The 24,523-nt window shown below is 34.9% G+C and overlaps 2 protein-coding genes across 3 annotated transcripts; one reads left to right on the top strand and one right to left on the bottom strand.

The window, feature by feature from the left end:
• The first annotated feature begins 8,800 nt into the window (after positions 1-8,800).
• On the top strand, positions 8,801-14,653 carry LOC131933329 (glucose-fructose oxidoreductase domain-containing protein 1). Its single transcript, XM_059290116.1, has 4 exons — positions 8,801-8,892; positions 10,384-10,584; positions 10,866-10,992; positions 11,601-14,653. Exons 2-4 carry the CDS (start codon positions 10,532-10,534, stop codon positions 12,606-12,608), a joined length of 1,188 nt encoding a protein of 395 aa, XP_059146099.1. The 5' UTR covers positions 8,801-8,892; positions 10,384-10,531; the 3' UTR covers positions 12,609-14,653.
• Positions 14,654-14,943: 290 nt separating this feature from the next.
• On the bottom strand, positions 14,944-24,517 carry LOC131933336 (gamma-aminobutyric acid receptor-associated protein). Of its 2 annotated transcripts, XM_059290130.1 has the most exons (4): positions 24,392-24,517; positions 24,005-24,131; positions 16,190-16,387; positions 14,944-15,812 (listed from the first exon to the last, which is right to left on the bottom strand). In XM_059290130.1, exons 2-4 carry the CDS (start codon positions 24,092-24,094, stop codon positions 15,747-15,749), a joined length of 354 nt encoding a protein of 117 aa, XP_059146113.1. In that variant the 5' UTR covers positions 24,095-24,131; positions 24,392-24,517; the 3' UTR covers positions 14,944-15,746. The 2 variants fall into 2 exon arrangements, with proteins under 2 accessions (XP_059146113.1, XP_059146108.1); XM_059290125.1 differs by lacking the exon at positions 24,392-24,517 and having other exon boundaries at positions 24,005-24,235.
• Positions 24,518-24,523: the final 6 nt, after the last annotated feature.

Genomic DNA, 24,523 nt, shown 5'->3' on the forward strand with positions numbered 1-24,523 from the left:
TCCTCCACTCCACTTTTGGTGTACACGAGTTGAGTGACGTAAATAAAAGAATAAAAAGATGATAATTTGGCCAATATGTTTTGCAGGTGCCCTGTCAAAACGGCCCGGGACAAAACGACCCCGTCAAATCGACCCCCGGCATAACGACCCAGTCAAAATAGCCCCGCCAAAAGGGCCCCGACTTATTGGCTCCCGTCAAATAGGCTCCCGTTATATTGACTAGCGACATATACGCTCCCGACATATGAGCTCCCGACATTTAGGCTCCCGACAAATGAACTCTCGACATATTGGCTCACAAATAGGCTCAGGACACACTGGCTCCCGACATAAGGGCTCACAACAAATGGGCTCCCAACAAATGAGCTCATGACATATTGGCTACCGACAAATGGGCTCCCGACATATTGGCTACCGACAAAATGACTCCCGACATATTGGCTCCAGACAAATGAATGGAATGACTACTATTGGCATAAAAGTATCAATTTTGTCCTACCTCCACTGCTAATATAACCTCTTTTTAATGCCTGAATGAAATTGTTTTTCATGAACGAACATCAATTCCAACTTTACAATGGATTTTCATGCCAAGTTAGCCATGCAGGGAAACTGTCTAAAGAGTTCCAGGTCAACACAGGTGTGAGACAAGGATGTCTGCTGTCGCCCCTCCTCTTCTTGGTAGTTCTCGACTGGGTGACACGCACAGCCTATGCCAGTTCTGGAAAAGGTATTCAGTGGACACTCACGGGGAAACTAGAAGATCTGGAGTTTGCAGATGATCTTGCCTTACTCTCGCACAGGCTACAGGACATGCAAGAAAAGGTTGATGCATTAGGAGCCATCTCGCAGCGCGTAGGTCTGAAGATCAACAAAGAAAAGACGGAAATGATGAGAATTAACAATAAGCAGGAGGCTAAAGTGTAAATAGACGGAAGACAGGTAAATGATGTGCAAGAGTTTGTCTACCTTGGCAGCAAGATCAGCAAAACGGGAGGCACAGAGGAGGACATACGCGCTAGAGTTAATAAAGCCCGCTGCGCTTTCACAGTCCTGCGACCCATATGGAAAAGTTCGGCCATCTCCATTACCACAAAAATTAGGATATTTAACTCTAATGTCAAGGCAGTTCTGCTGTATGGAGCAGAGACATGGAGATTCTCCAAGGCAAGCACAGCAAAGATACAGACCTTCATGAATAGATGCCTTAGACAGATACTGAAACTGAGATGGCAGGACAAAGTGCCGAACTTGGAACTATGGAGGAAAGCTAGGCAGGAGCCTATAGGTGTGCAAATAAGAAGGAGGAAGTGGCGCTGGGTGGGTCACACACTGCGAAAGGCTCACACAAATGTTACACGCCAAGCGCTTGAGTGGAACCCCCAGGGAAAGCGGAAGAGAGGGCGCCCAAGACAGACCTGGAGGCGGAGTCTTCTTGAAGAACTGAAGCCAATAGGGATGTCTTGGGAGATGTCAAAATTAATAGCCGAGGATAGGAAGAAATGGAAGGAAATGGTGGAGGCCCTATGCTCCATAAGGAGCAAAGAGGACTAAGTAAGTAAGTAACATCAATTCACAAATAACGCCATTTTCTTTTTTGATAACCTACAAGCATACTGGAGGTAGGAAGGTACAGCGTGGACCCTTCTTGTAATAGATTGAAATAATTGTGAGGTCAAGGGAACTCACTCTTCTGTATTAGTATTATATTTATATTGTTATCTTGAGTGATGTCCCTTACATGTTGTTATCTATAAATAGTTCTCTCTCGCCACCCACTTCCTCTCTTACCATCATGGCTGGTCTGTAAATAAAAGATTGTTAACACCAACGCGGCTTCTCGTCATTGTTCGCCAATCTACCTCATTTGGCGACGAAGGATAAACATCTACTAGAAAGAGCACCTACTTACGCAAAAAAGAGGTTTGCTAGAGCTTATTAGCTAATTATTTCTAGAATTATGGCGCTGTATGGCCAAATAAAACAATTTGATGCGAATGATGAAATCATTCAAGATTACCTAGAGAGGTTAAGCTTTTACCTAGAAGCTAACAACGTGACGATAGAAGCCAAAAAGAGAGCTGTTTTGTTAACAGTCATAGGGCCTCAACAATTTAGGCTACTAAAAGACTTATGCGCACCAGCTTGTCTAACTACCAAGAGCTTTAACGAGCTGAGCAAATTGCTAACAGACCACCATGCGCCTACCCCATCAAAGTTTCTATGTCGAGCTAGATTTGACAGTAGGACTCGTCAACCAAACGAGTCAATATCAGAATATGTTGCTGCTTTACGTCATTTAAGTGAATTTTGTGAATTCGGAGACACGCTGTCTGACAGATTATGTGAAAAGTTTGTGACAGGTGTAAACAGCCCTGATATTCAAAGAAAGTTGCTGCTCGAGTCAGATCTAACATTGGAAAAAGCAATACAACTTGCAACTTCAATCCAGCAGTCATCAGATGCGGCAAAATCTCTAACGCCTTCAGGGATCCATGCAGTAAACAGCAGGTTAGTCAATAAACATCAACCCCATCAGAGCATTCCAACTTATGCTAAACAGCCTGCTCGTTCAAATACTAGATCTAAATCTAGTAATAATTATCAAAAATGTCATCGATGCAAAGGTCCCCATGCATCTCATCGGTGCAAGTTCAAGTCTGCAACTTGTTATAAGTGCAGTAAGCAAGGTCACATTGCTAAGGCCTGCTTTGCAAAGTCTTCGTCTGTTGCTAAATCTAGCCAGTCAAGACAGTACCGCAACCAAAGGCAGCACTATGTTAACTCTCACCAAGACTACCTAACCCAACCAATGAACCACTCTACCTGTGAAAATGCTCAAACTGATTTGCAGCCGGATTTCAACCTATTCTCTGTGAAATCAATAAGTCATGCTCCCATCAATGTACCAGTTAATATCAACGGTAAGAGCATCAGCTTCCAACTTGACACTGGAGCATCTCTAACAGTCATAACAAAGAAAGATTTTGACGCTGTCACAGGAGGATCAGTGCCTCTACAGCCATGTCACAAGTGTTTAACAACATACACTGGTGACAATGTTCCGGTAATAGGAGAGTGTATGGTTCATGTAAGTTATAATGGTCAAAGTGTTAAACTTCCTCTTCTTGTGGTTGAAGGAAATGGACCGCCATTACTAGGTAGGAACTGGTTAAGTGATCTTAAGTTAAATTGGGAGAGTATTTGTTCATTGAAGAATGTAAAAGAATCTAGTCTTACTGCACTAGATAAAGTAATATCTGAAAATAAAAGTGTTTTTAGTAATCCAGGATTACTAAATGATAGAACAGTGAAGTTAAGCATTAAAGACACAAATCCAAGATACTGCAAAGCTAGAGTTCCACCTTATGCAATGAGGAATAAAATTGAAAATGAGCTAAGTAGATTGGAATCTAATGGCATTATAAAGAAGGTAGACTATTCCGATTGGGCGACACCCATTGTGCCAGTGTTAAAGAAGGATGGTTCTATAAGAATTTGTGGAGATTATAAAACTACACTGAATAAGCAAATAGAGCTAAATAGGTACCCTATACCTAACATTGAGGAAATCTCTTTGAATTTGGCAGGAGGAGACAAATTCACTGAATTAGACTTTAGTCATGCTTACACTCAACTAGAACTGCATCCAGATTCAAAAGTCTATACGACAATAAACACACATAAAGGACTCTACCAATATGAAAGACTATGTTTTGGCATATCATCTAGCCCTGGAATTTTCCAAGCTGTCATGGACAGTATTTTTAAGGATATTCCAAATGTTTGTGTGTACTTTGACAATGTGTACATAACTGGTAAGAATGACACTGAACATCTTAAAACACTTGATAAAGTATTGAAAATTGTTGGTGAAAAAGGTTTAAAGATAAACAAAGATAAATGTCAATTCATGTTGACAGAAATTAGTTTTCTTGGTTATATATTAAGCAAACAAGGCATCAGACCTCAACCTGAGAAAACAAAAGCCATTAAAGAAGCACCCAAACCTGAAAATACCCAACAACTAAGAGCTTTTTTTGGGCTTAATAAATTACTATGCAAAGTTCATAGGAAATCTGTCTGGTAAACTATCACCACTGTACAAGCTGCTACAGAAAAATGCAACTTGGCACTGGGGTAAACAACAAGAAGCTGCTTTTAATACAGCAAAAGAGGCTTTGTCTGCTGACACCTTACTAACTCACTATGACCCAGGGAAAAGACTTATATTAACATGTGATGCTTCACCAGATGGTGTAGGAGCAGTCTTGTCCCACATGGATGAGAAGGGTGACAGACCCATTGCTTTTGCCAGTAGATCTTTGAACCAGGCTGAGAAAAATTATTCTCAGTTAGATAGGGAAGGCTTAGGCATCATTTTTGGTGTTAAGAAATTTCATAAGTTTCTGTTTGGTAGGAAGTTCACCATCTTTACAGATCATAAACCATTGCTAGGTTTATTTGGAGAAAACAAAACCCTACCTGAGCATGCCTCACCAAGAATTCAAAGATGGGCTATCACACTAACTGCATACAATTATGAATTGAAATACAAACCTGGATCTGAGAATAGTGCAGATAGTCTTAGTAGATTACTTTTAAAAAACCAAAGCCTGAGCTATGTACCAGAAGATGTATTTGTTCTCTTCACTATCATGGATAACTCCAATATAGATGTGAATGATATTAAAAGAGAAACACAAAAGATGAGTGCTTAATAAAAGTGTATGAGTACTGTAAGAATGGTTGGCCTGAAGAGTCTGTGAATGATGACTTAAGGCCATATAAAATAAGAAATTAAAGCCCTTTGTGAAGATAATATAAATGATGGAGAAGATGCAGTCCATTATCAGTCAGAGTTGCCTAAACAAAGTATTTGTAACTTAATAAATGATTATGGTGATATGGCAATTTCAAATGTTTTAAAGAGAATACATTAGTAAGAAGAAATGTGATCATCAAACAACTTTGCTAACATCATTAGCACTTACAGAAACTAAAAGGGTAACATCAAAAGGAAAAAAAAAAAAGATTTTTTGCCATTTAATACTTTCAGATGCCAATTCAAAAATAGTTCCATTAAATCATGACAACACATGCATTGAAAGAGAATTTGGTGTTAATAAGAATGTGTATCTAAGAAATTATGGGAGAAAGGAAAAATGGATACCAGGTCAAATTGTTCAATGTACAGGACCTGTGTCTTATAAAGTAAAAACAAATGATGGACTTATTGTCCGTAGACATGCAGACCAGTTAAAAATAACTTGTGCAGATAATAAGTGTGAATCTGTCAATCCCACCAAATCTGTTCCACAACCAAGTTCTGTTGATATGAGTGAACCAAGTTGTCTGGAGTCAGAAAATGTAAATTCTGGAGTTAATGATTTAAATCCTAGACCTCCTGAGATAGAGAATCCAAATGGTCAGAATCTTGAGTCACCAAATCAAAAGCCACTGAGAAGGTCAAGCAGGACAATCAAAGTCCCAAATAAGTTAGACCTATGATTTTAAAGGTCAAAAGGACTTTGACATTATTGTTTTGTATCTTGATTATGTTGTGGCATATTGTGCATTGTTTGTAAGGATGTAATCTACCATAGTGTTCATGTTACAATATAATTGGTGATTTTAGGATACTATCAATTGTTCTATTGAGAGATGTGTTATTGTGTTCTAAGGGTAAAGGGATGTAATAGATTGAAATAATTGTGAGGTCAAGGGAACTCACTCTTCTGTATTAGTATTATATTTATATTGTTATCTTGAGTGATGTCCCTTACATGTTGTTATCTATAAATAGTTCTCTCTCGCCACCCACTTCCTCTCTTACCATCATGGCTGGTCTGTAAATAAAAGATTGTTAACACCAACGCGGCTTCTCGTCATTGTTTGTCAATCTACCTCACTTCTCCCCACACACTGAGTTTGAACAGCCTATAACCGACTCAATCATGGAAGTCATAGATAGATGACCCTTAAATTAAAACATACTCTATTTTATAATAGATAAACTAATATAAAAATAAGGCCTGCCGAACAAGAGATGCATACGTTGTATTACTTAAGAGTGTTGGATAAGCTAACTCTAAAGAATATTGATGAAGGGGTCCCACTGGCAGGTGTCATATTCAATGAGACCGCTTTGCCGGGAGACTTAGTCACTACAGTGGTCCTTTTGTCTGGAGCCAAACTGACAGGAGCCTTTTTGTCGTGAGCCAAAATGACGCTAGCCTATTTGTCAGGAGTCACGCTTTTTTGACGATTTTTACCCCCCCCCCCCCCCCCCCCCCCGTACCCTTTGTCACACGTCGTCACAAAAAGCCAAACACTCCTCCCCCCCTAAAAATCTAAAATGACGTCAAACATCAGCCTAATACCCCCCACCCCCCATCGATTTTTTCTTAAAACATCGATATTTTTCCAAAATCTTGTCAGAACTCAGTCAACATAGAGTATTTTGATCTATTCCTATTACAATTTATTAAAACCGTTTTCTTAAACGCGAAATAACGACTAAAACTCATTTCTAACAATGCTTATTCATAATGCAAAAAAAGTGACTTCACACCATCTGAGCCCCCTCCCTTCCCCTCATCACACACCGTCACGAAATTACGGACCCCTTCCCCCCTACGATTGTGACGTCATTTATGGACGACCCCTATAGATATGAAGTCGTAGAATGTAGGCCACTTAAAAATCAGTCATGAACTTATAAAAATACAGTTGACGATGATTGCAGACTATTTGAACTATGTCTAGTTCTAGATATAGATCTAGATTCCCTATAATTGTAGGCCCTTTTATTGACTATTGACTATAGAGATAGGGCCTAGATCTTTATTGAAATTTTTACTTACATATTATGTGCCTTATTTCTAAATACTTTGACCAGGGAACTGAAGTAATAAGGGGAATTTCCTATTTTCATTTAAATCTGCGAATCTCAAAGTAGGACTTGGGGACGGTGGAAACATCAGGTACTTGGGGGGGGGGGGGGGGGGGGGAGGGACAATAAAAGCTCCTAGTAACAATAGGTGATTAAAAAAAACTAGTTAACGTAAGCTTGTTATAATTACATTATGACATTTAATTTTTAAATATTTAAGAACATGGTCGATTACATCAGATTGTTGATAACGTTACTGTTATGTTGACGAAATTTTACGTACTTGGATATTATATCAAATTAGTAGTATAGTATCAAGTTTTGAACGATTTCCGGTAACCGGAATCTGTACTTACACAATTTCCATTTGTGAAAAGACAATAAACTGAGTGAACGAAAGTATTACTTTACGCAATTTCCGATTTCTGAAAACAGAATAATACTTCTACCGGACCGATTTATTCAAAACTTTGCATGTAGGTTAAGACTCAATGGCAAAGCTTTGCGACATAATAGATGGCTAAATTTGTTGTTATATTAACTTTTTAAAAATGAATAAATGTTTCCTTAATAGAACACTATTTTTTCGCTCTATTATACACACGTTGTTTACTTTCATTTGGTGCGCAATTCTTTCTTTTATGTGATTCTATTATATTATATATACGAGATAAATGGCCAGTTGAGGGAGAAATAAAACGGGTGCTAGGTTGATATTGTTGTCTCTTTTCTCTAAACCGAAACCAAAATCACCACCTTAACTTCAAATTTAACCGGAAACGAAAAATGTCATTGAAAAGGGATTTTTATCCAGAATCGGCATTTTTAACCGAAATAGAATTTACATAGAAAATATACTTTATAAGTGTACGCCCCCTCCCCAGAAAATTTAGTCCACCCCCCCCCCCCCATCTGAAAATTTCAAGTAACCCCCCCCCCCCCTTTAGGAGGGGAAAAGTCTGAAAGAAACACAGAAATCATACAGATTAAAGTTCTACCCTACTACTATAATATAGACACGTTTCCTAGTTTTGGCTGCTAAACCTCAATCATGAAGATAGTGTTTCTTTCAGACTTTTTTCTCCGGGGGGGGGGGGGTGCAGATTAAATTCTCCTAGTTACCACACTATTATACGCACATTTTTAGTGTTGATTTATTGCGCAGTTGTTAATAGTCATGCAATTCTATAGTATTTTTTTTTTAACTATTGAAAAAAAAAAACACGACGGCAGAGTTTCTTCCAGGCATCTCTTCGGGGGGGGCGAAGCCCCCCCCCCGAAAAATTTTTACCGCCCCCCCGAACGAAATGAAATTTATATAATTTATATAGAAAATATATACTTTTAACAGTGTCCGCCCCCCCGAAGAAAGTTTACCGCCCCCCCGAAGATTTCAAGTGCCCCCCCGGAGAAAAAAGTCTGGAAGAAACACTGCACGACGGGGGATGGCAACTCAGGATATAGACATGATTTTTAATCCATTTTTATTAATTACTTAAACTTTTAAAATTAGAATAGAATCTCGTAGAAAAAAGAATTTCGCACTAAGTGAACGCCAAATAATCAGTTTATAATAATACGGAATATTATTAGTACTTTATAAATTCACATGCGTTTTTTTTTGCTTTGTTTTTTGAGAAATCGGAAATAGCATAAATTACTACTTCCTGGTCAACGGAAATTACTCAAAATTTGACAATAGGCAGAGAATTAGATATTTTATTTATTTTTAAAAATTACGTTCATCTATTTGTAATAGTAGTCAAGTTATGTTATCGGCTCCTGAAACACTAAAAGTAGAATAGGTTACCGGAAATCGCTGAAAAGTTGATGCATCACTCGGAGTCTAGACCTCTCGGCCTTCAACTTTGTCATCTGCATAGCGGAAGTAACTAAAAAACTAGAAACAGATTGCAACTACAACAACTATGAAATGAAGTGGTCTCTCGAGTTTTAATACATAATGCTATTAATTAATACATGGTTTTAATTACCACGTAGGCCTAATAAATTAGTCATAGTTAGTTTCTATAATAATATGGTCTTCAGGCCACTAAAGTTCAAAGTTCTAGATCTAGATCGAGTTAGACTAGATTCTAGATCTAGACTAGATGTCAATGTTTTGTTACTTTGTAAAATGTTATTGTTAATGTTACTGTTGTGTTGACTAGACTAGACACTAGAATGACTAGATCTAGTTGACAGACTGTAGTGTAGTAGGTCCTACTCTACTGTAGTGTTAGAGTGTAGAAAGTGTGTAGACTGTTAACTGTTAGTAATTGTTAGCCATCTGTCTCTAACTAAAACTAGCACTACAACACTCTACTACTACTACTAGTTAGTGTTACTACTCTACACTTACTTACACTCTCTACTCTAGGCCCTCGGCCAAATATCTACCAAACCAATGGATGCCAGCGACAAAAGGCTCAAAGGTATTTGAGAGGTCCATAAATTAATTTAAAAATCATGCACAGTGTAGATTCTAGTAACAATTAATATGGTTATAAATTCCTGTCTGGTTTTTTTCGGACTTTACTAAAGATTGGATGTAGGCCGTTTGTTGTTTTTAATATTTTCGGTAACTAAATACAAATTTAAAAAAAAGCAAAAACAATTTGGTTTTCACGTGTAATGGCGACATAAACAATGGCATCCTGCTATTCGATAGGCTGCCATAAATTTTATTTTACACCTTGTAAGCTAAAAAAAAAGATAAAATAGGTCATGGGGTTTAAATTTGCATTGTTATTTAAAAACTTAATCTGCAAAGTTTTGTAAACAAATAGTTATCGATCACTAAGTTACTGTACAGCTAATCAATATTTGTCTTACGAAAGTGAAACATCCGGTTATAACTTAGGCTTGATGAAAATAAAGAGAGATGTAGCCTTAAACTCAGCAAACTATTTTCAAGTTCTCTGGATTTGCAACTTTTATAGCATTTATTCTAAAAATATAAAAATTTCTAATTTAGGGGCCTAATTTTAGGCTTAAGTTTTTATTTATTTTTACGGTCTAAATCTAAAAAGCTCGTTTTTATTTCATGTCAACAACATTATGGAAGGAATCTCATCAACTCGCTGGTGTCCATTAACCAAATTACACAATTTAATAGTGTTGTTTATATGGCAAGAGAAATAATGAAGAGGTCTAGTTTAATAAAAGATCTGCATTAAAAATTTGAATTAGGTTGATATTTTAAAATTGTATGCAATTTTAATAGCACCTAGAAAATCAACTTCTAAGGTTAATCAAATCATCATAACCAAATCTAATTTTAAGCTTGCTAAAACAAATAAACAATAAACATTTTTAAAATAATTATTTGATGTTCCAGCTATATCTAGAAAAAAATGCTCCATCTGTTCATCAAATTATTGATAGCCCCTTTAAGTCCCACCTTGTTGTGAAAATCCCTAATAAAATGCAAGTATGTTTTTTTTTAATTGTGCCATTAAAAAGACCTTTATTATTTATACTTTTAGCCTATTTAAATAATTCAAGCAATTTGAGGCAGTTATGAAAACCTATCGACAGACCTCTACGCACCTACTCTAGTTCTCATGGGGTATTAACTCAATCACCCTATGCCCCCTGCATAAAACGGACAAGATAAAGTCACACATAAACAACATGAGAAAGATGTTGCCTGGTGTGGGAGTCTTTGGCAACACTCCTGCCATGAGGTATGATTGTAAGCTATAAATCATTTGAAATTAGCACCATGTTTTTTTTTTATTAATTTTTTTTTATTGTCATACATATTTTTATAAAACAAAGTTGTTTTTTTTTAATGTTAGCATCTGTTTTTTTTTCTTTTCAAAAGTACAAATCCTAAACAATTTGAATCAAATTTTTTTTAATCAAACTATTTTCAGACAGACATCTGTTCACATGTTTAAAATATTTACATTTAATTTCTATCAACATTCTAGGCGCCATTTTTGTTTTCCACTTTCACTTTTAGGTGTTATATTCCTATGTTAAAATCGTGTGGCTTAGAAGTCGTGGCTTTATGGGCCAGGACCCCAGAGGAAGCAAAAGAACTTTCAGAAGATTTGGGGATTGATATGTATACTACAGATGTTGACAAGGTTTGATTTTTGGTTTTGTACTTTATATTATTCTTACTCTGAATTAAATGTCGAAATTAACACTTTCAATTTCAGTAAAATCTTCAAATTTAATTTAAAATATCCTGTTTGTGAAAAGTTTTTATTGGTTTTTTAGTTAAAGAGAAACATAATGTTATAAAAATAAATGGTTTTGAACTTTTATATTTAAAAAAAGAAAAAGCGTTTTTTAATGCTTGTGAGCAGCTTTTTATTTTTTTAATCTTCATATCCTCTGCAATTGATTTGATTGAAATTTTACTTCACTGAAATTTCCATGGAGAAAAAAATCATACTCAATTGTAGAGCAAGGTTCATTGTCAGAGCAATATGTTGCCAACCAGAAAGTCATGAGTTAGGTTCCTAGAACTGGAATTAAGTTAATCTTAATTCTCTCCCTCCTTCATGGCTCTAATGGGTACCTTACTTGTCAGGGAGAATATAAGTGTCTGGGCATAGTGCTGACCACTTAATCACTTTATCTTACCAGTGAACCTCAGTGTCTGAAAGGAAATTTTACAATTAGTATCTCAATCTGAATCAGGCTTGTTCCATTTTGGCATAAAGACCAACACATATTTTCTCATCAGGTTTTGCTGCACAAAGATGTGGACCTTGTGGTTATAAGCTGCTCACCCCACCTACAAGCTCACATCGCAGCCAAGGCTCTCGGCATAGGGAAACATGTTCTTTGTAGCCCCCCTTCAGGTCCTCGGAGCAGAGACACATTGCCTATGGTTCACGCTTCAAGGTATTACCCCAAACTCATGTCACTGATGTGCAATGGCCTCCGCTTTTTACCATCTGTTGTTAAGATGAGAAGTCTTATAAAAGATAGTTTTATAGGGGATGTTACAATATGTGAGGTTAAAGTTCATTATGGTCAGAGGTTGAAGCACACCTTTGATTGGATGTGTGATGAAATGATGGGAGGTGGTGTCCTCAATATGTATGGTGGGATGATTGTGGACATTTTAAGTCATGTAACTGGCCAGCGTGCTATAAGAGTACAAGGTATGTTGAAGACTTACACTAAACAAACTGAGTTTGTTAAAGGCATTCGAGAAATCACAAGTGACGATTTCTGCTCCTTCCAAATGGAGATGGATGGTGGCGCTTGTGCTACAATAACATTAAATGGGCACGTCCCTGGACAGTTTGTGCAAGAAATAATTATTGTCGGCACTAAAGGGCGATTGGTGTTAAAAGGATCTGATTTATATGGCCAAAAACATGACAGAGTCAAAGAAGACTTATTACACTTTGACCCTGTGAACTACAAGGATATAGAATCTATTGGAATACATGAGAAAGTTAGGGGCGAAATCCCTGTCCCATACATGAAGGGTGTGATCAAGATGATTGAATCTGTGCGGGACGCCTTTCAGCAAGTTGAAGAACGCCAGGGCTGGAGCCCCGAACCACTTGATGCGGCGGCCACGTTTGAGGATTGTTTTTATGTCCAGACAGTTCTGGACACTGTGAGATCTGCAAGCAAGGTGCGCCAGTCTATGAAAGTGATTATGACTGACACTGAGCCAGAGCCCAATCCATTTCTATCTACAGCCATGAGGAGAAGCACATTCTCCTTGCATTGAGCAGTGACTGATTTGATTTTTTTCAATGTATTTTTATTTATCCTATTTAATTCTAGATCACTTTTATTACTCAGGGTTAATTTTTTTTTAAATTTTCTTATTTAAAAAGTCAATATCTTGTAAATCTTTTAACCAAAAACAATAAAACTTTTTTTTTTTTAATTTTATTACTAAATATTAAATTTTTACTAACAAGCTGTTGCAATAAAAATGTATTATGACCACTCTGTTTTGTACCTAACAATTAAACAAATTCCAATTTTAAAGGCAGCTTGTTTAATTGTACTATGATTTCAAAACATTTAGGATTTTAAGTGGAGACAAACAATACTATACAAAAAAACCTATGGACATTTTGTTTTGTAGTGGGTTTTTTATGCGACTTTTTTATATGAATATTATTATGACTATCTGAGAAACATTTTTGGTGTTTTTTTTAACTATTACCTGGCTTGGAAGTCAGGAAGATTGTTCTTTGTGTATATATGGATAAATTGCATTTTTATTATTACTGATTTGTTATAGTATTGCAAAAATGTTTAAATATAGTATTTTCTTTTTCATACACTATCTGGAAAGTCTATTTAAGTTTTTTTTTAATATGGAAACTACTTTTTTGATCAACATCACATTATGTGACCAACCTTTCTTCTGACAGAACAACTCCTGTACTAGTAATATTGCATATTGCTCAGCAACTATTTACTACAGCATAGCTATTGTGTAATAACTGACTCTTATTCACGATTATTTTTCAGGCTCCTTTTTTTATTTCAGTTCAAAACACCATTTGTTTTAACTGCCAGTGTAATTTCTTTGGCTAGATATTCTTCCTTACGCTATAGAAATTAGATTTATATTATTATTATATATAAACAATTTTTGTACACCTTTATAAATATATTGCTGCTAGAATAAGATCTGATTCAATTTCTGTGTACAACAACTTTCTATGCTGTTATTGTCCTAATTGATTAATCTCTAGTCTGCAGTTTGTTATGTATAGATTTGCTTTTGTTCATCATTGGTTTAGTTTTATAAAAAGGTTCTTAAATCATGTCTACCCTTATCTCCATACATTAAATGTATATGAATGTAGTGATAATTATGATTTTAAATAATGCATTGTTTTTAATAGATCTTATTAATTTTATTTGTAAACTTAGCGTTGCTTGCAGTAGCATAAAAGAGCACCAAAGCTGTTTCTGTTTGAATCAGAAACACAGAATTAATCAAACTTATTACTAACATCATATACTTAGACTAAAATTCCTCATCTTCCAGTTAATTTTGTCTGTTGGACCAAAAAAAAAAACACACTAGTAGAGACTAACAACTGCTGATACACTATTATTTTAAAATCTTTCTGGCTGATTGCTTGTTTAAGAATTACAAATGGTTTTTCTTTTTTTTTGTGAAAGGCTTGTAGTAGAATATTTCTTATTCAGACTACTAGAACCTACTCATTTGATGTTTGGGTACTTGATCATTTAAATAAAAATAAATGTCTTTTATGTTATATATTATTTGGACAAGATACAATATGTAATACAGTATTTATAGATGTTTATACTATTTTCTATTATAACATTGTTATGTACTTATTGTGTTCACACATTTAAAATGGCCTCAGCATTTTACCCATTGCATTCCGTTAGTGTTGATGTTAATGAATATAATTAATTATTAAAAAAAAATAATTCTTATTTAACCCAAATGAAAGTTTTTCATAATACAAAAGAGAAATAAGCAGGTGCGTGGAGGGGAAACCCCATTAGTTATTCTCCTAATTTTAAAGTTTTCAGATTTTCATATTAAAAATACAATAAAAAAGAAACATCATTTTAAAGAATTTTTCATCACTACCCATTAGTTAATGAAAGTTATATCTGGTGTGCAGTATATAAAGCTTAGTCGCAAATTGCTGTTTGGGGCTTAAAGTGTTAAAGTATATTACTGCTCTGTGGTGTTGTGGTTACATATATAAAAAGCTTATTTCTAAATAAGGCTGTGTATTTTAAGGATCAAAATCTATATTGTTTAAATTTCTGATTAAACAATTGAAAATAAAAAGATGTGTTGTATTTTAAATATTTGGTTACTGTCTTGCAATGCATAATGTTGCATTAGTAATAGTAAATCTACAGAACAGTTCTTAACATACGCACTAACCACTGCAAGACCAGATTAAGTATGCACATTCTTACAATAAGCTGGTTTTTAAGAATGATCTCACAATAACACTAAACACTTTAAAAATATAATTATAACTACTACGTGAGACTCCACAGCAAACATTTTAACTGGTTTCTATAAACAAATACAACAATCACAATGGGCTTTCAAAAATACTTTATTTCAATTACTACGCACATCTTGTTATGTTAACTAAAGCCAGCAATATATGGGTTCTGTAGACCTGTTCCCACAACATATAAATAAGTAAAAAATGTGCAACTAAAATACCCAACTATATAAAGAATTATAAGAAAGTAAAGAAATTACATGTTATGAGCCTATAACATGTAAAATGACAGCTTTATATGGGTGATAAGAGAAACTGGAAACCATAGTTAAAATCAGTACCTAGTTAGCATCGGGAAAAAAGCAACTTTTTCTTACTAGGCAGTAATGTGAAACAATTGCAGATAATATTTAGAGATAAGGTTGGCTGGCATTGACATGGCATTTAGTTAAATGTTGAATCTTTATTAAAAAATACAGGAGTCTTTCAATAATCTCTAAATCTGTATGATCCCTTAAAGTGCAGGATTCTTAATTTTAAATAAGTTGTAGGGGCTGTTTACAAGATATAAAATGGTTTTAAAAATTTTGACTAAATGAGCTGATAACACTCAATGTGTTATAGAAAACAAACTAACGGGAAATCTCTGTTAAAGAACTTTTAAACTAACAAGACATTGTGTGATCCAGTAAACAGCCGTGGATTTTTTTTGTACAAGTAAAAGTGAATGGCAAACCTTAAGCCACAAGAGATTGCACCACATTATTTATATATACACCTTTACGATCATCTTTTTATTTTACACACAAAAAAATCAAATGAACAAGTCTTTTTCTTTGTAAAATCCTTAAAGGTTATTAGATGGTTCTTCATTGCCATACAATCAGAGAGAATTATGCACCATAAACACTTTCATCACTGTAGGCAATGTACAAGAAAAAATCTTCTTCATGGTGTTCCTGGAAAATAAGTTTTCATTTTCTAATTATACTCTTTACAAAATAATAACTATACAGGCCTATTAAAAAAACCAGTTAAACTATAACAGTTGTGATTTAATTTTTAAAACACAAAATGAAGATTGTAAAATGTAAAGTCTAAACTTTAGACATTTTTCATTTCAATTCTTTTTTTTTACTTGATTAACCACCTGGTTTTTATAATTAATTATTAAGAAAAATATTCAATTTTCAAAATGACTGTGATGATGTCCAATATTTTTGTACTAATAGGTGCATTAGTCCATGTTGTTAAAAGTAAAAAAAAACAACAATTTAAAACCTTAATTACTTCAAGTGATTTGTACTTAATTGACAGATACAACTTTACTTGTTACCTGATACAGTGCACCCATGGTGGCGCTTGTTGGAGGAATGACATTATTAACAAAGAAGAAAAGGGCATCCTCTGGTCTGAGATGAATTCGTTTCCTGATCAGAAAGTAAAACTGTCCAACAGTTAGATCAGAGGGAACCAAATACTTCTTTTTATCCAGGTCTCCAACACGGGCTTTGGGTGCCTTTTCAACTATAACCTAGTTTTTTTTTTTTAAAAAGTAAAAACTTGAATTTAGAGCAGCAATGTTAAGTCCATTATCTATAGCTGTATGTAAAGTTCACTTTTCAGACCTAACAAAACATAGGGCAGATGAAGGAAAGTCCACCTGTTTGTTGACCTCAGCTTATGAAGGGATAGTGTAGTCTGCAGTATGCCCAGCCACTTTTACTTAGCCTATTGTGGATCAGGTACCTATCAGAGCTGGATGGACACAGGGATGTCCTGCAGACAAAGTCCAGACCGAGATCGGAACTCAAGAATTTTTGGGTTATCAGCCAGGTGCTCTAACAGTAACACCCAACCATGCCATCCCCTGGCTGTTTACAATAATTATAGAATACTAGCTGTCGGTACCCGTTACATGTGAATTATAGATCTATATATTTATTAATGCTAAACTTGTTTGAAAAATATTGTATAAAATAGTTATTGGTCAAAACGCAATGTGCTTTATTACATGCTGAACAATATTAGTGACAAAGCAAAGAAATAACTAAATAGCTAAAAATCCGACACGTTTAAAATAGGTATAGAAAAACCAAATTATATACATTATTAGTCAACACAACACCTTATTAAATGAACATACTGATTAAGACAATTACATGATTCCTTTAAAAACCTGGCTGTTCAATGGTATTTCTGTTGTTTTATACAGTAATTTGTATTACTTTTGGCCAAGAAAACTATACATTTCATAGCATGCGCCCAGATAAGTAAATCTATAGATCTAAATCATATTTGAATGAAATAGTTCATTTCTTTATATTCTAAAGTTGAAAGATGACGCCTTTACTTTTGTGTTCTTTCCATAGTTTATACATTGTGGCTTGTGACGTCATTGTTTATTGCGTTCTTGTCACAACCATAATCACTTTTCAGGTTGCATAATTAAAAGTGTGTTTCTACTTTTGATCAGGCCCTATGCCTTTATTTTCCTTCTTTAAAAAATTTAGTAATTACATTTAAAACACCCAGCATATTATTTTCAACAAAAGTCTGTATCAAGCTCTCCATATATCGCTGAAGATACTGATCTCATAGCCTGTGAAAATATTTTGCGGACAGAGAGAGTTAGAGAAGTGCACACATGGGCTTTAATATAATATATATATATAAGGATGTTTTATTGTTTTTCATTATTACTATTAGACTATCAGCAATTACATTTTGGATATTCCCCCATATTATTAAACATTTAACATTCAAATGATTTTTAAAATAACACAATACAGAAAAAACTGAGAATATTAAAAATAATTAATCATTGATGATAGTAGGCATTCCGACTTCCGCTGTTTCGATTCGGTATTCAACATCCGGACTTTTCGATGCAGTCTTTATAAAAACTCGCCCTTTTCCGAAGAATGCCGAATCTCACTGTTGGAATCGAGTTTTTAGAAATATTCGATATAGATATTCTAGTGTAGTCGTATAATATGTTTCAATTAGAAAATTACCGCCATTATGACAATCTTTAAGCCGAAATCGATCGCACGATTCTAATGAGTTTATCTCGCGAACATGTCCCGTACGGTGCTGTCACATTTTAAATAAGTTTACGTATTAAACCCTTTATAAGTGTCTTGCCATTAGTTGTAAGTGTCCATTAAATAAACAAATATTATTATAATAACGGTTTTATGGCACTTACTACTTCTGCTTACGAGTTATCATACATGTCAAATCCCCGAGCTAGCGCTTCGGCCTTGACAACGCCATGGCGTCGGTTTAGCACCGCATTACCTATTATCGATAAAATACGCGCACTAATGCCAATGACGTAGTTTTCGAAGTTGGAAAGAATTTAAATTGTGGGTGGCACTGTTAAAACTAGATAAAATACATTGATCAAGTTATCTATTAAAACCGACAGGCAAGAAGCTTAGGCTTACATTAAATAGTGTTAAGCATTTCACACATACCTACTTACTTAGATTTATAAGGCTAATACTAATAGCCTTTAATAATAATATACTATTATACTTTATACTATAAATAAGTTATAGGCCTATTTCTTAGTATAACTAATGCTATATACTATATGTATCGATTGATAAAGTAAGTCTGGGCCTATTATTGGTTATGATAAGTAAAGAAGCTTGGTGATAAACTTATTTAATTATTTGTAATAATTATGCTTATGACATTAGTAAATAATTAACAAAAGGTGCAGCAATTGACATGGGGGGGTACTAATTAATAAGGCAGTGAATTTAGAATGACATGAAAAAGGCATGATAATTATTATTCATAATAATTTAGGATACAATTTTTACATTTAATAATAAAAAGTAACAAAAAACAAATAACAACAAACAATACGGATTGAAATCACTGTATGTTGCCAATATATATATTCATATAAGAAGATAGACAGGGAAGCTGTAACTTCTGATTTGGTACAAATTAACACTTAGCTTAATAAACTTTTACAAGAATTTAAGGTTTTTCTATTGATTAGTAATTTAGTTGTACCAAAATATCAATAGGGTCTTATAAAGGCCCTAGTATATTAAAGTAGTTTCCCTTTTGGACCTGTCAATCCATCATCCATAAAGCAGCTGAAGTAGAGTTTATCTGTTTCTTGACCCATGCACATGAAGTGATGGTGTGGTTAGCTCTCTGCCAAGCTATCTTTACTTTCCCTTGGGTCAGGTACTCATCTGAGCTTGGTGGATGCTGCACGCTGCACAGACAGACTCGTCTGAGATCTGAGCTTAAGACTTGCATGTTAGTAGTTGAGTGCTTTAACACACCATCCCTAGTTTTATTTTTCAGCATTCTTCTTATTACATGCTTCAGTATCAATTACCAAAATGTATCCTATCTATTATAGTAACATTCTGGACATACGTCCGTTGCAGTCACTATAATTACTATAAAAGGGTGCAACACCCTTTCATGGGACTTTTTAATTATATGCAGTCATACTTAATATAATTATTTTCTATATTTCTATTACCCCCACCCTCTAGCAAAGTTTCAATTTTAATATTAAAAAAAAAACATAGACTTTCAGTCTGCATATTGACCTATATAGAACAGCACCCCTCACTTTAATTTGACTTGATTAGTTCTAATTATCCTTCATCAAATTTTGATTTTACTTTCATATTTCTATTGCCCACACTCTCTAGCACTAATGTGCAAAGTTTTATAATTATATCTCGAATAGCAGCAGTGGTATGCAAGCCTAAAGCCAATCACACAATTAAATCCGATGTTACAGTGATATATAACAGGTTTAATACATAACTTTAAAAATTCATATAAAAAAAACTATTAGGCCTAGAATGATAAATTTGGTATTTTTATCAATGGGGTATATTATAGGATTAATCTGTGTACATTTTATCATTCTATGGTAATTAGGAAAAATATCCCAACATTCCTAATGATAGAGTGCAGAATTTGATCTAGATTTCTAAAACTATCCAGAGATTCTAGATTTATAATAATATTATAGATCTAATAGGTAATCTATCGCTTTAGCGTAATCAATTCGGCCGTCACTAGTAATGTAGGGATAAGGTAACTAAAAAATTTGGCTTAAATATGGATATATTTTTGCATATTTTACTAAAATACTAAAGATAATTGAATATTAAACCACATTTAAGGTTTAAATCAATAAAAATGTCAGGAAATTAAAGTTTAACAACGATGTTACAGATACTAAATTTGCTATTAAAAACAGCGGCCATCTTAAGAAAATATTATTTTGAGTCATTTCCCTTTAATTTCTATTTGTATGGAAATGTATTGATATTTGCTGTTAAATAGGTTAGTCTTGTGTTTAAATACAAAGCATGCGTTTTTTTTTTTAAATTCTGCCCTTTAAACAATTTAATTGACTGACAATAAACATCAGTTCTATAATTATTATTATGAGATGCAATTTTTATACATTAAGATACTCCCTATTTTTATAGAGCTACCACTACCACTACATATCTAATGTTTATTTAAATATTAGTTTGAGTTCATTCTTATTGTTTGTGTTATTGTTTGTTTCCTATTTTCATTTAATATTTTCATGCTTTTTTCCTTTAATTAGTGATTTAATCACAAATGACGTCCCGTTTTTGACCTCTCTTCACCTTAAACCCCCCCCCCCCCCCATTTTTGCCGTCACGAAATAGTCGTAATGTCGAAAATTACCTTTTTGCCCTGTCTATTAAAAAGTCAAGCCATAATTCTAATGAACAATATTTTTAGCATTTTTGTATTAGGCGAAATACATAACGTTTCACGTTTCTTACCCCTCCCACTTCCCGCGTAAAACGTCGTCTCAAAACCAGTTACTCCACCCCTTAAGTGTGCGATGTCATTTAGGGTAGATGTCAAGTCCTATATACATTTTGAATAACCTTTGTTGTCAAAATGTTGATACTAAATACCCAAAATGAGTTATATGGGGTTGCCCATAAACGATGTCACATATGCAATGCTAATGTGACGTCAACTTACGCAGGGTGGTCGGGGGGGGGGGGATGCGTGACGTCTATGTTGGAATCTTCTATAAAGCTGTGCTCAGTGAAAATGAGGAACATAAAGCGTTCGTTTTCATGCATACATTTGTTCATAACTATTGCATGCCTGTTGTACTAAGCGGTGTTAAACAACCTCAGCACATCATCCCCGCTAAAAAGGGCCTGCCACTAAATGCCTACCGACGAAAATAGGCCGCACTATATTGACTCCAAATGAAATAACTTCTGACAACAAGGCTCAAACCAAGTAGCTCCTGTCAACAATATTCGACAAGTATTGACTAGCAGGTAAAATGGGACAAATCGAAAATTGAAAGTTTGTCGCCTCTGGGGGGGGGGGGGGGGGGTGACACCATTAAGTGCCGCACCGGGTGACACTCGACCTCGCTACGCCACTGAGCTAATGTAAAGCCACAGCTCAGTATAGGCTTGAATTTAACATAAAATAGTGTTAGCAGTGGACAGCCTCTAAGACTGTGCATTAGGAGTACGGCCGTCAGCAAAACGCCAGAGTCCGACGATATCTGAACATCAATTTTGTCTTTTATGAAGTGCGGAGCACCTTTAAGACCTGAGCTTGGCCCCTGTTGACACCACCACTAGCGCCGCTTATGTCCACATATTAATCACACGTTTTGCGTGGAGCTTAATGGACAGACGTTTATAGGTGGGACCGGGAGCCTAAATGCATTTACCGAAGCCGCTGTGTCACGGGCATTTTAGAGCCGAACGTCTCAGGGCAGCAGGTTGCAGAAATTAAAAGCACGTGAATTTGTATAGTAGAGGGAGAACATCATGCCACTGTAATAAATTAAACACCAATATAATTCACCGAACTAAAGTTATTTAGATCTATTCGTCAGGCTAAACGTCGTTAAAGTCTCATCGCCATAGTGATTTAGGGCCTGTTTTGATTTTCTTTTAATTACGCGGTATCTTTCTTAAACATTAGCCTAATGACAAATGACGTAACGCGCGCCGCGAACTTTGTGACGTTGTGCTTAGTGGGGGATGAAACGGCGTGGTTGAGAAAAATGACGTATTTCTTTTTTTTTTTTAACAGACGAATAAGTGATAGATTCTAATTTTCCTACGAACTATACGTTGATCTAGTTTTTATTTCTAGTATTCTAGAGTGGGATATCACTATATTGTGATGGGCGATTTATATATAATCTCAATATATTCTGATCTACTACTATTCATACGGCAACTATTATACTCGTGAGGAGGACGGGAATCACTCTTATGTTCCGCAGACACTAATTAACAATGTCAACAACTTAGTTTATGAAATAACATGAACTTAATTAACACACACTTATAGATCATTTTCACAATATCAAATAATACATCCGTCTTCTACTATATCTAACCCCCAACTAACTTCACTGCTGCGTCTTACGTCATCGGTACATTGTCGCACCATGCTCACGTCATACTCACGCCACACATATTTTATTGAACACGCGCACAATACTCTCGCACCAAATCGTCTACCGTCAAGTTCGTACCGTCCTTAGTAACCTCTACTCGTCTAGTCTAATTCTATATATCTACGCTATGACACATATAGTGGGTGTTTTTTTTTGGTAATAATGGATGGTGGGGAGGGGTAAACATTGACTACTGAAGAAATCAAAAACTGATGACAGCAGAAGGCAAAGAAAAAAAAAACCATGTGGTATTCAAATGTAACTAATTAAAATTTGAACCTATTTTAAAAAAACACAATAATCTTAATTCAGAAAAAGTGTAAGCCTAAGACTAATGTCTACAGAAAAAATAAACAACTAGGCTTAATTAAATGGATCGCCCATAAATGACGTCATACTTTTCCCGACAATTTCCCTCTCACCCAATAGTTACTAAAAGCAAGATGATGATTTAATATCATATCGCAGTTCTACTATACCCGAACCCTTAATCACAATTTCTAACGAAAACGAATATATTCTTCATCATTTTTGAAAAAAATATTTTACACCGTCCCATATTTTGAGTCCAACGTCATTTATGAGGAATATGGACGACCTAATAATTGACAAGTTAAGGGGTCATCCATAAATGACGTCACGCTTTTTAAATACGATTTTTACCTCCCCCCTCCCCTCCGTCACACGTCGTCACAAAAAGTCAGACCCCACCCCCTAAAATGACGTCACACATCAGCCTACAACCCCCCCCCCCCCACCCCCCTCAAAATTGCAGTTGATTTTTTTTTAAAACATCGATATTTTTCCAAAATCTTGTCTGAAATATGTCAAAATATAGTATTTTAATCAATTCCTATTATAATTTATTAAAACTTTTTTAAAAAGCTAAATAATGTCTAAAATTCGTTTTCTAACATTTCTTATCTATAAAGCAAAAGTGTGACGTAGCACCATCTGAACCCCCCCTCCCCGTCATCACACATCGTCACAAAATTACCGACCCCCCCCCCTCCCCCCTACGATTGTGACGTCATTTATGGACGACCCCTAATCAGTACAAAAGGGTTTAGTAAATGTTGGACCTCCCAAAATTTTTTGAGATCTTGGATGTATATTCATACTACATACTACATACATAGCCTTCATTTCACTTGAAAATGAAATTAAAGATAAGAAGATGGCCCTCTGTCTTACTTATATTAAACAAGACAGGTATGTATATTAAACAACAAAGTCAACACAATATACATACGAATAGACATTTTTATCCAGGGAAACTACTCTAAATTTTATTTGGAAAGATGGCCGCTGTTTTTTTCTACTAATATTTATCTCAAACACCTAGTTTAAAGTTAGTTTCATGTTATTTAAATTGTTTTGGTCACTGTTTGTTATTTTAAATCAATTATCTGTGATATTTTGTAAAATTTGACTTAAATAAACTTATTTAAACAAATATATTCATCAGCTACCTCTCCCGCACATTACTACTGCAGCCGAATTGATTACGCTAAAACGATAGATTACCGATCTAATATAGGTAGGCTATTTAGTATTTAATATTTATTATTCTAGGATGATGAGTGATGACAAAGTTCAAATCAACAAATTCATGTCATGAAATCAAAATTTCTAGAAAATCCTAGTCTAGCCAAAACTCACTGGAACACGGTCTGGATACTTCTTGCGAATCTTTTCACCTTCTGCCCGTCTTTTTTCAAAGGGGTGTTCTTCTTTATACTGCCACTTCATTGTTGTGTTTAATGTAAATCTAGACTGCTACTAGATTCTAGAAATTAGTGGTTCTATTACTTTTAGTCAGGTAAATACAAAACGAAGTTTGTCAACAACAAAGATGGCGCACAGCTAATGTAAGATATTAGTGCGCGTTACGAAAAAAGTCATAAATACTAAATGTAATTACATTATCTGGAAATTATTTTAATTTATTACTACATTCTTTTAAAAACATAAATGCATTTATCATTATAGTGTGTTTAAAATGTATAGGAACAATAACGGTGTAATTTTTACAAATCTAGAGTTTACCTCTTTCCAACGGCCACGTGCGTATGAATTTCATGCAAACTTGACTATGACTGTGGGCAAAACCTTGGCAAGGCAACGATGCATTACGCTGTTACTAATTTTAGATCTCTTGCAATAGCACGTGATGTTTGT

The sequence above is a fragment of the Physella acuta genome, unplaced genomic scaffold (assembly GCF_028476545.2).
Source record: "Physella acuta isolate Inbredline_101_S28 unplaced genomic scaffold, ASM2847654v3 ptg000106l, whole genome shotgun sequence".
NCBI classification, from domain to species: domain Eukaryota; kingdom Metazoa; phylum Mollusca; class Gastropoda; family Physidae; genus Physella; species Physella acuta.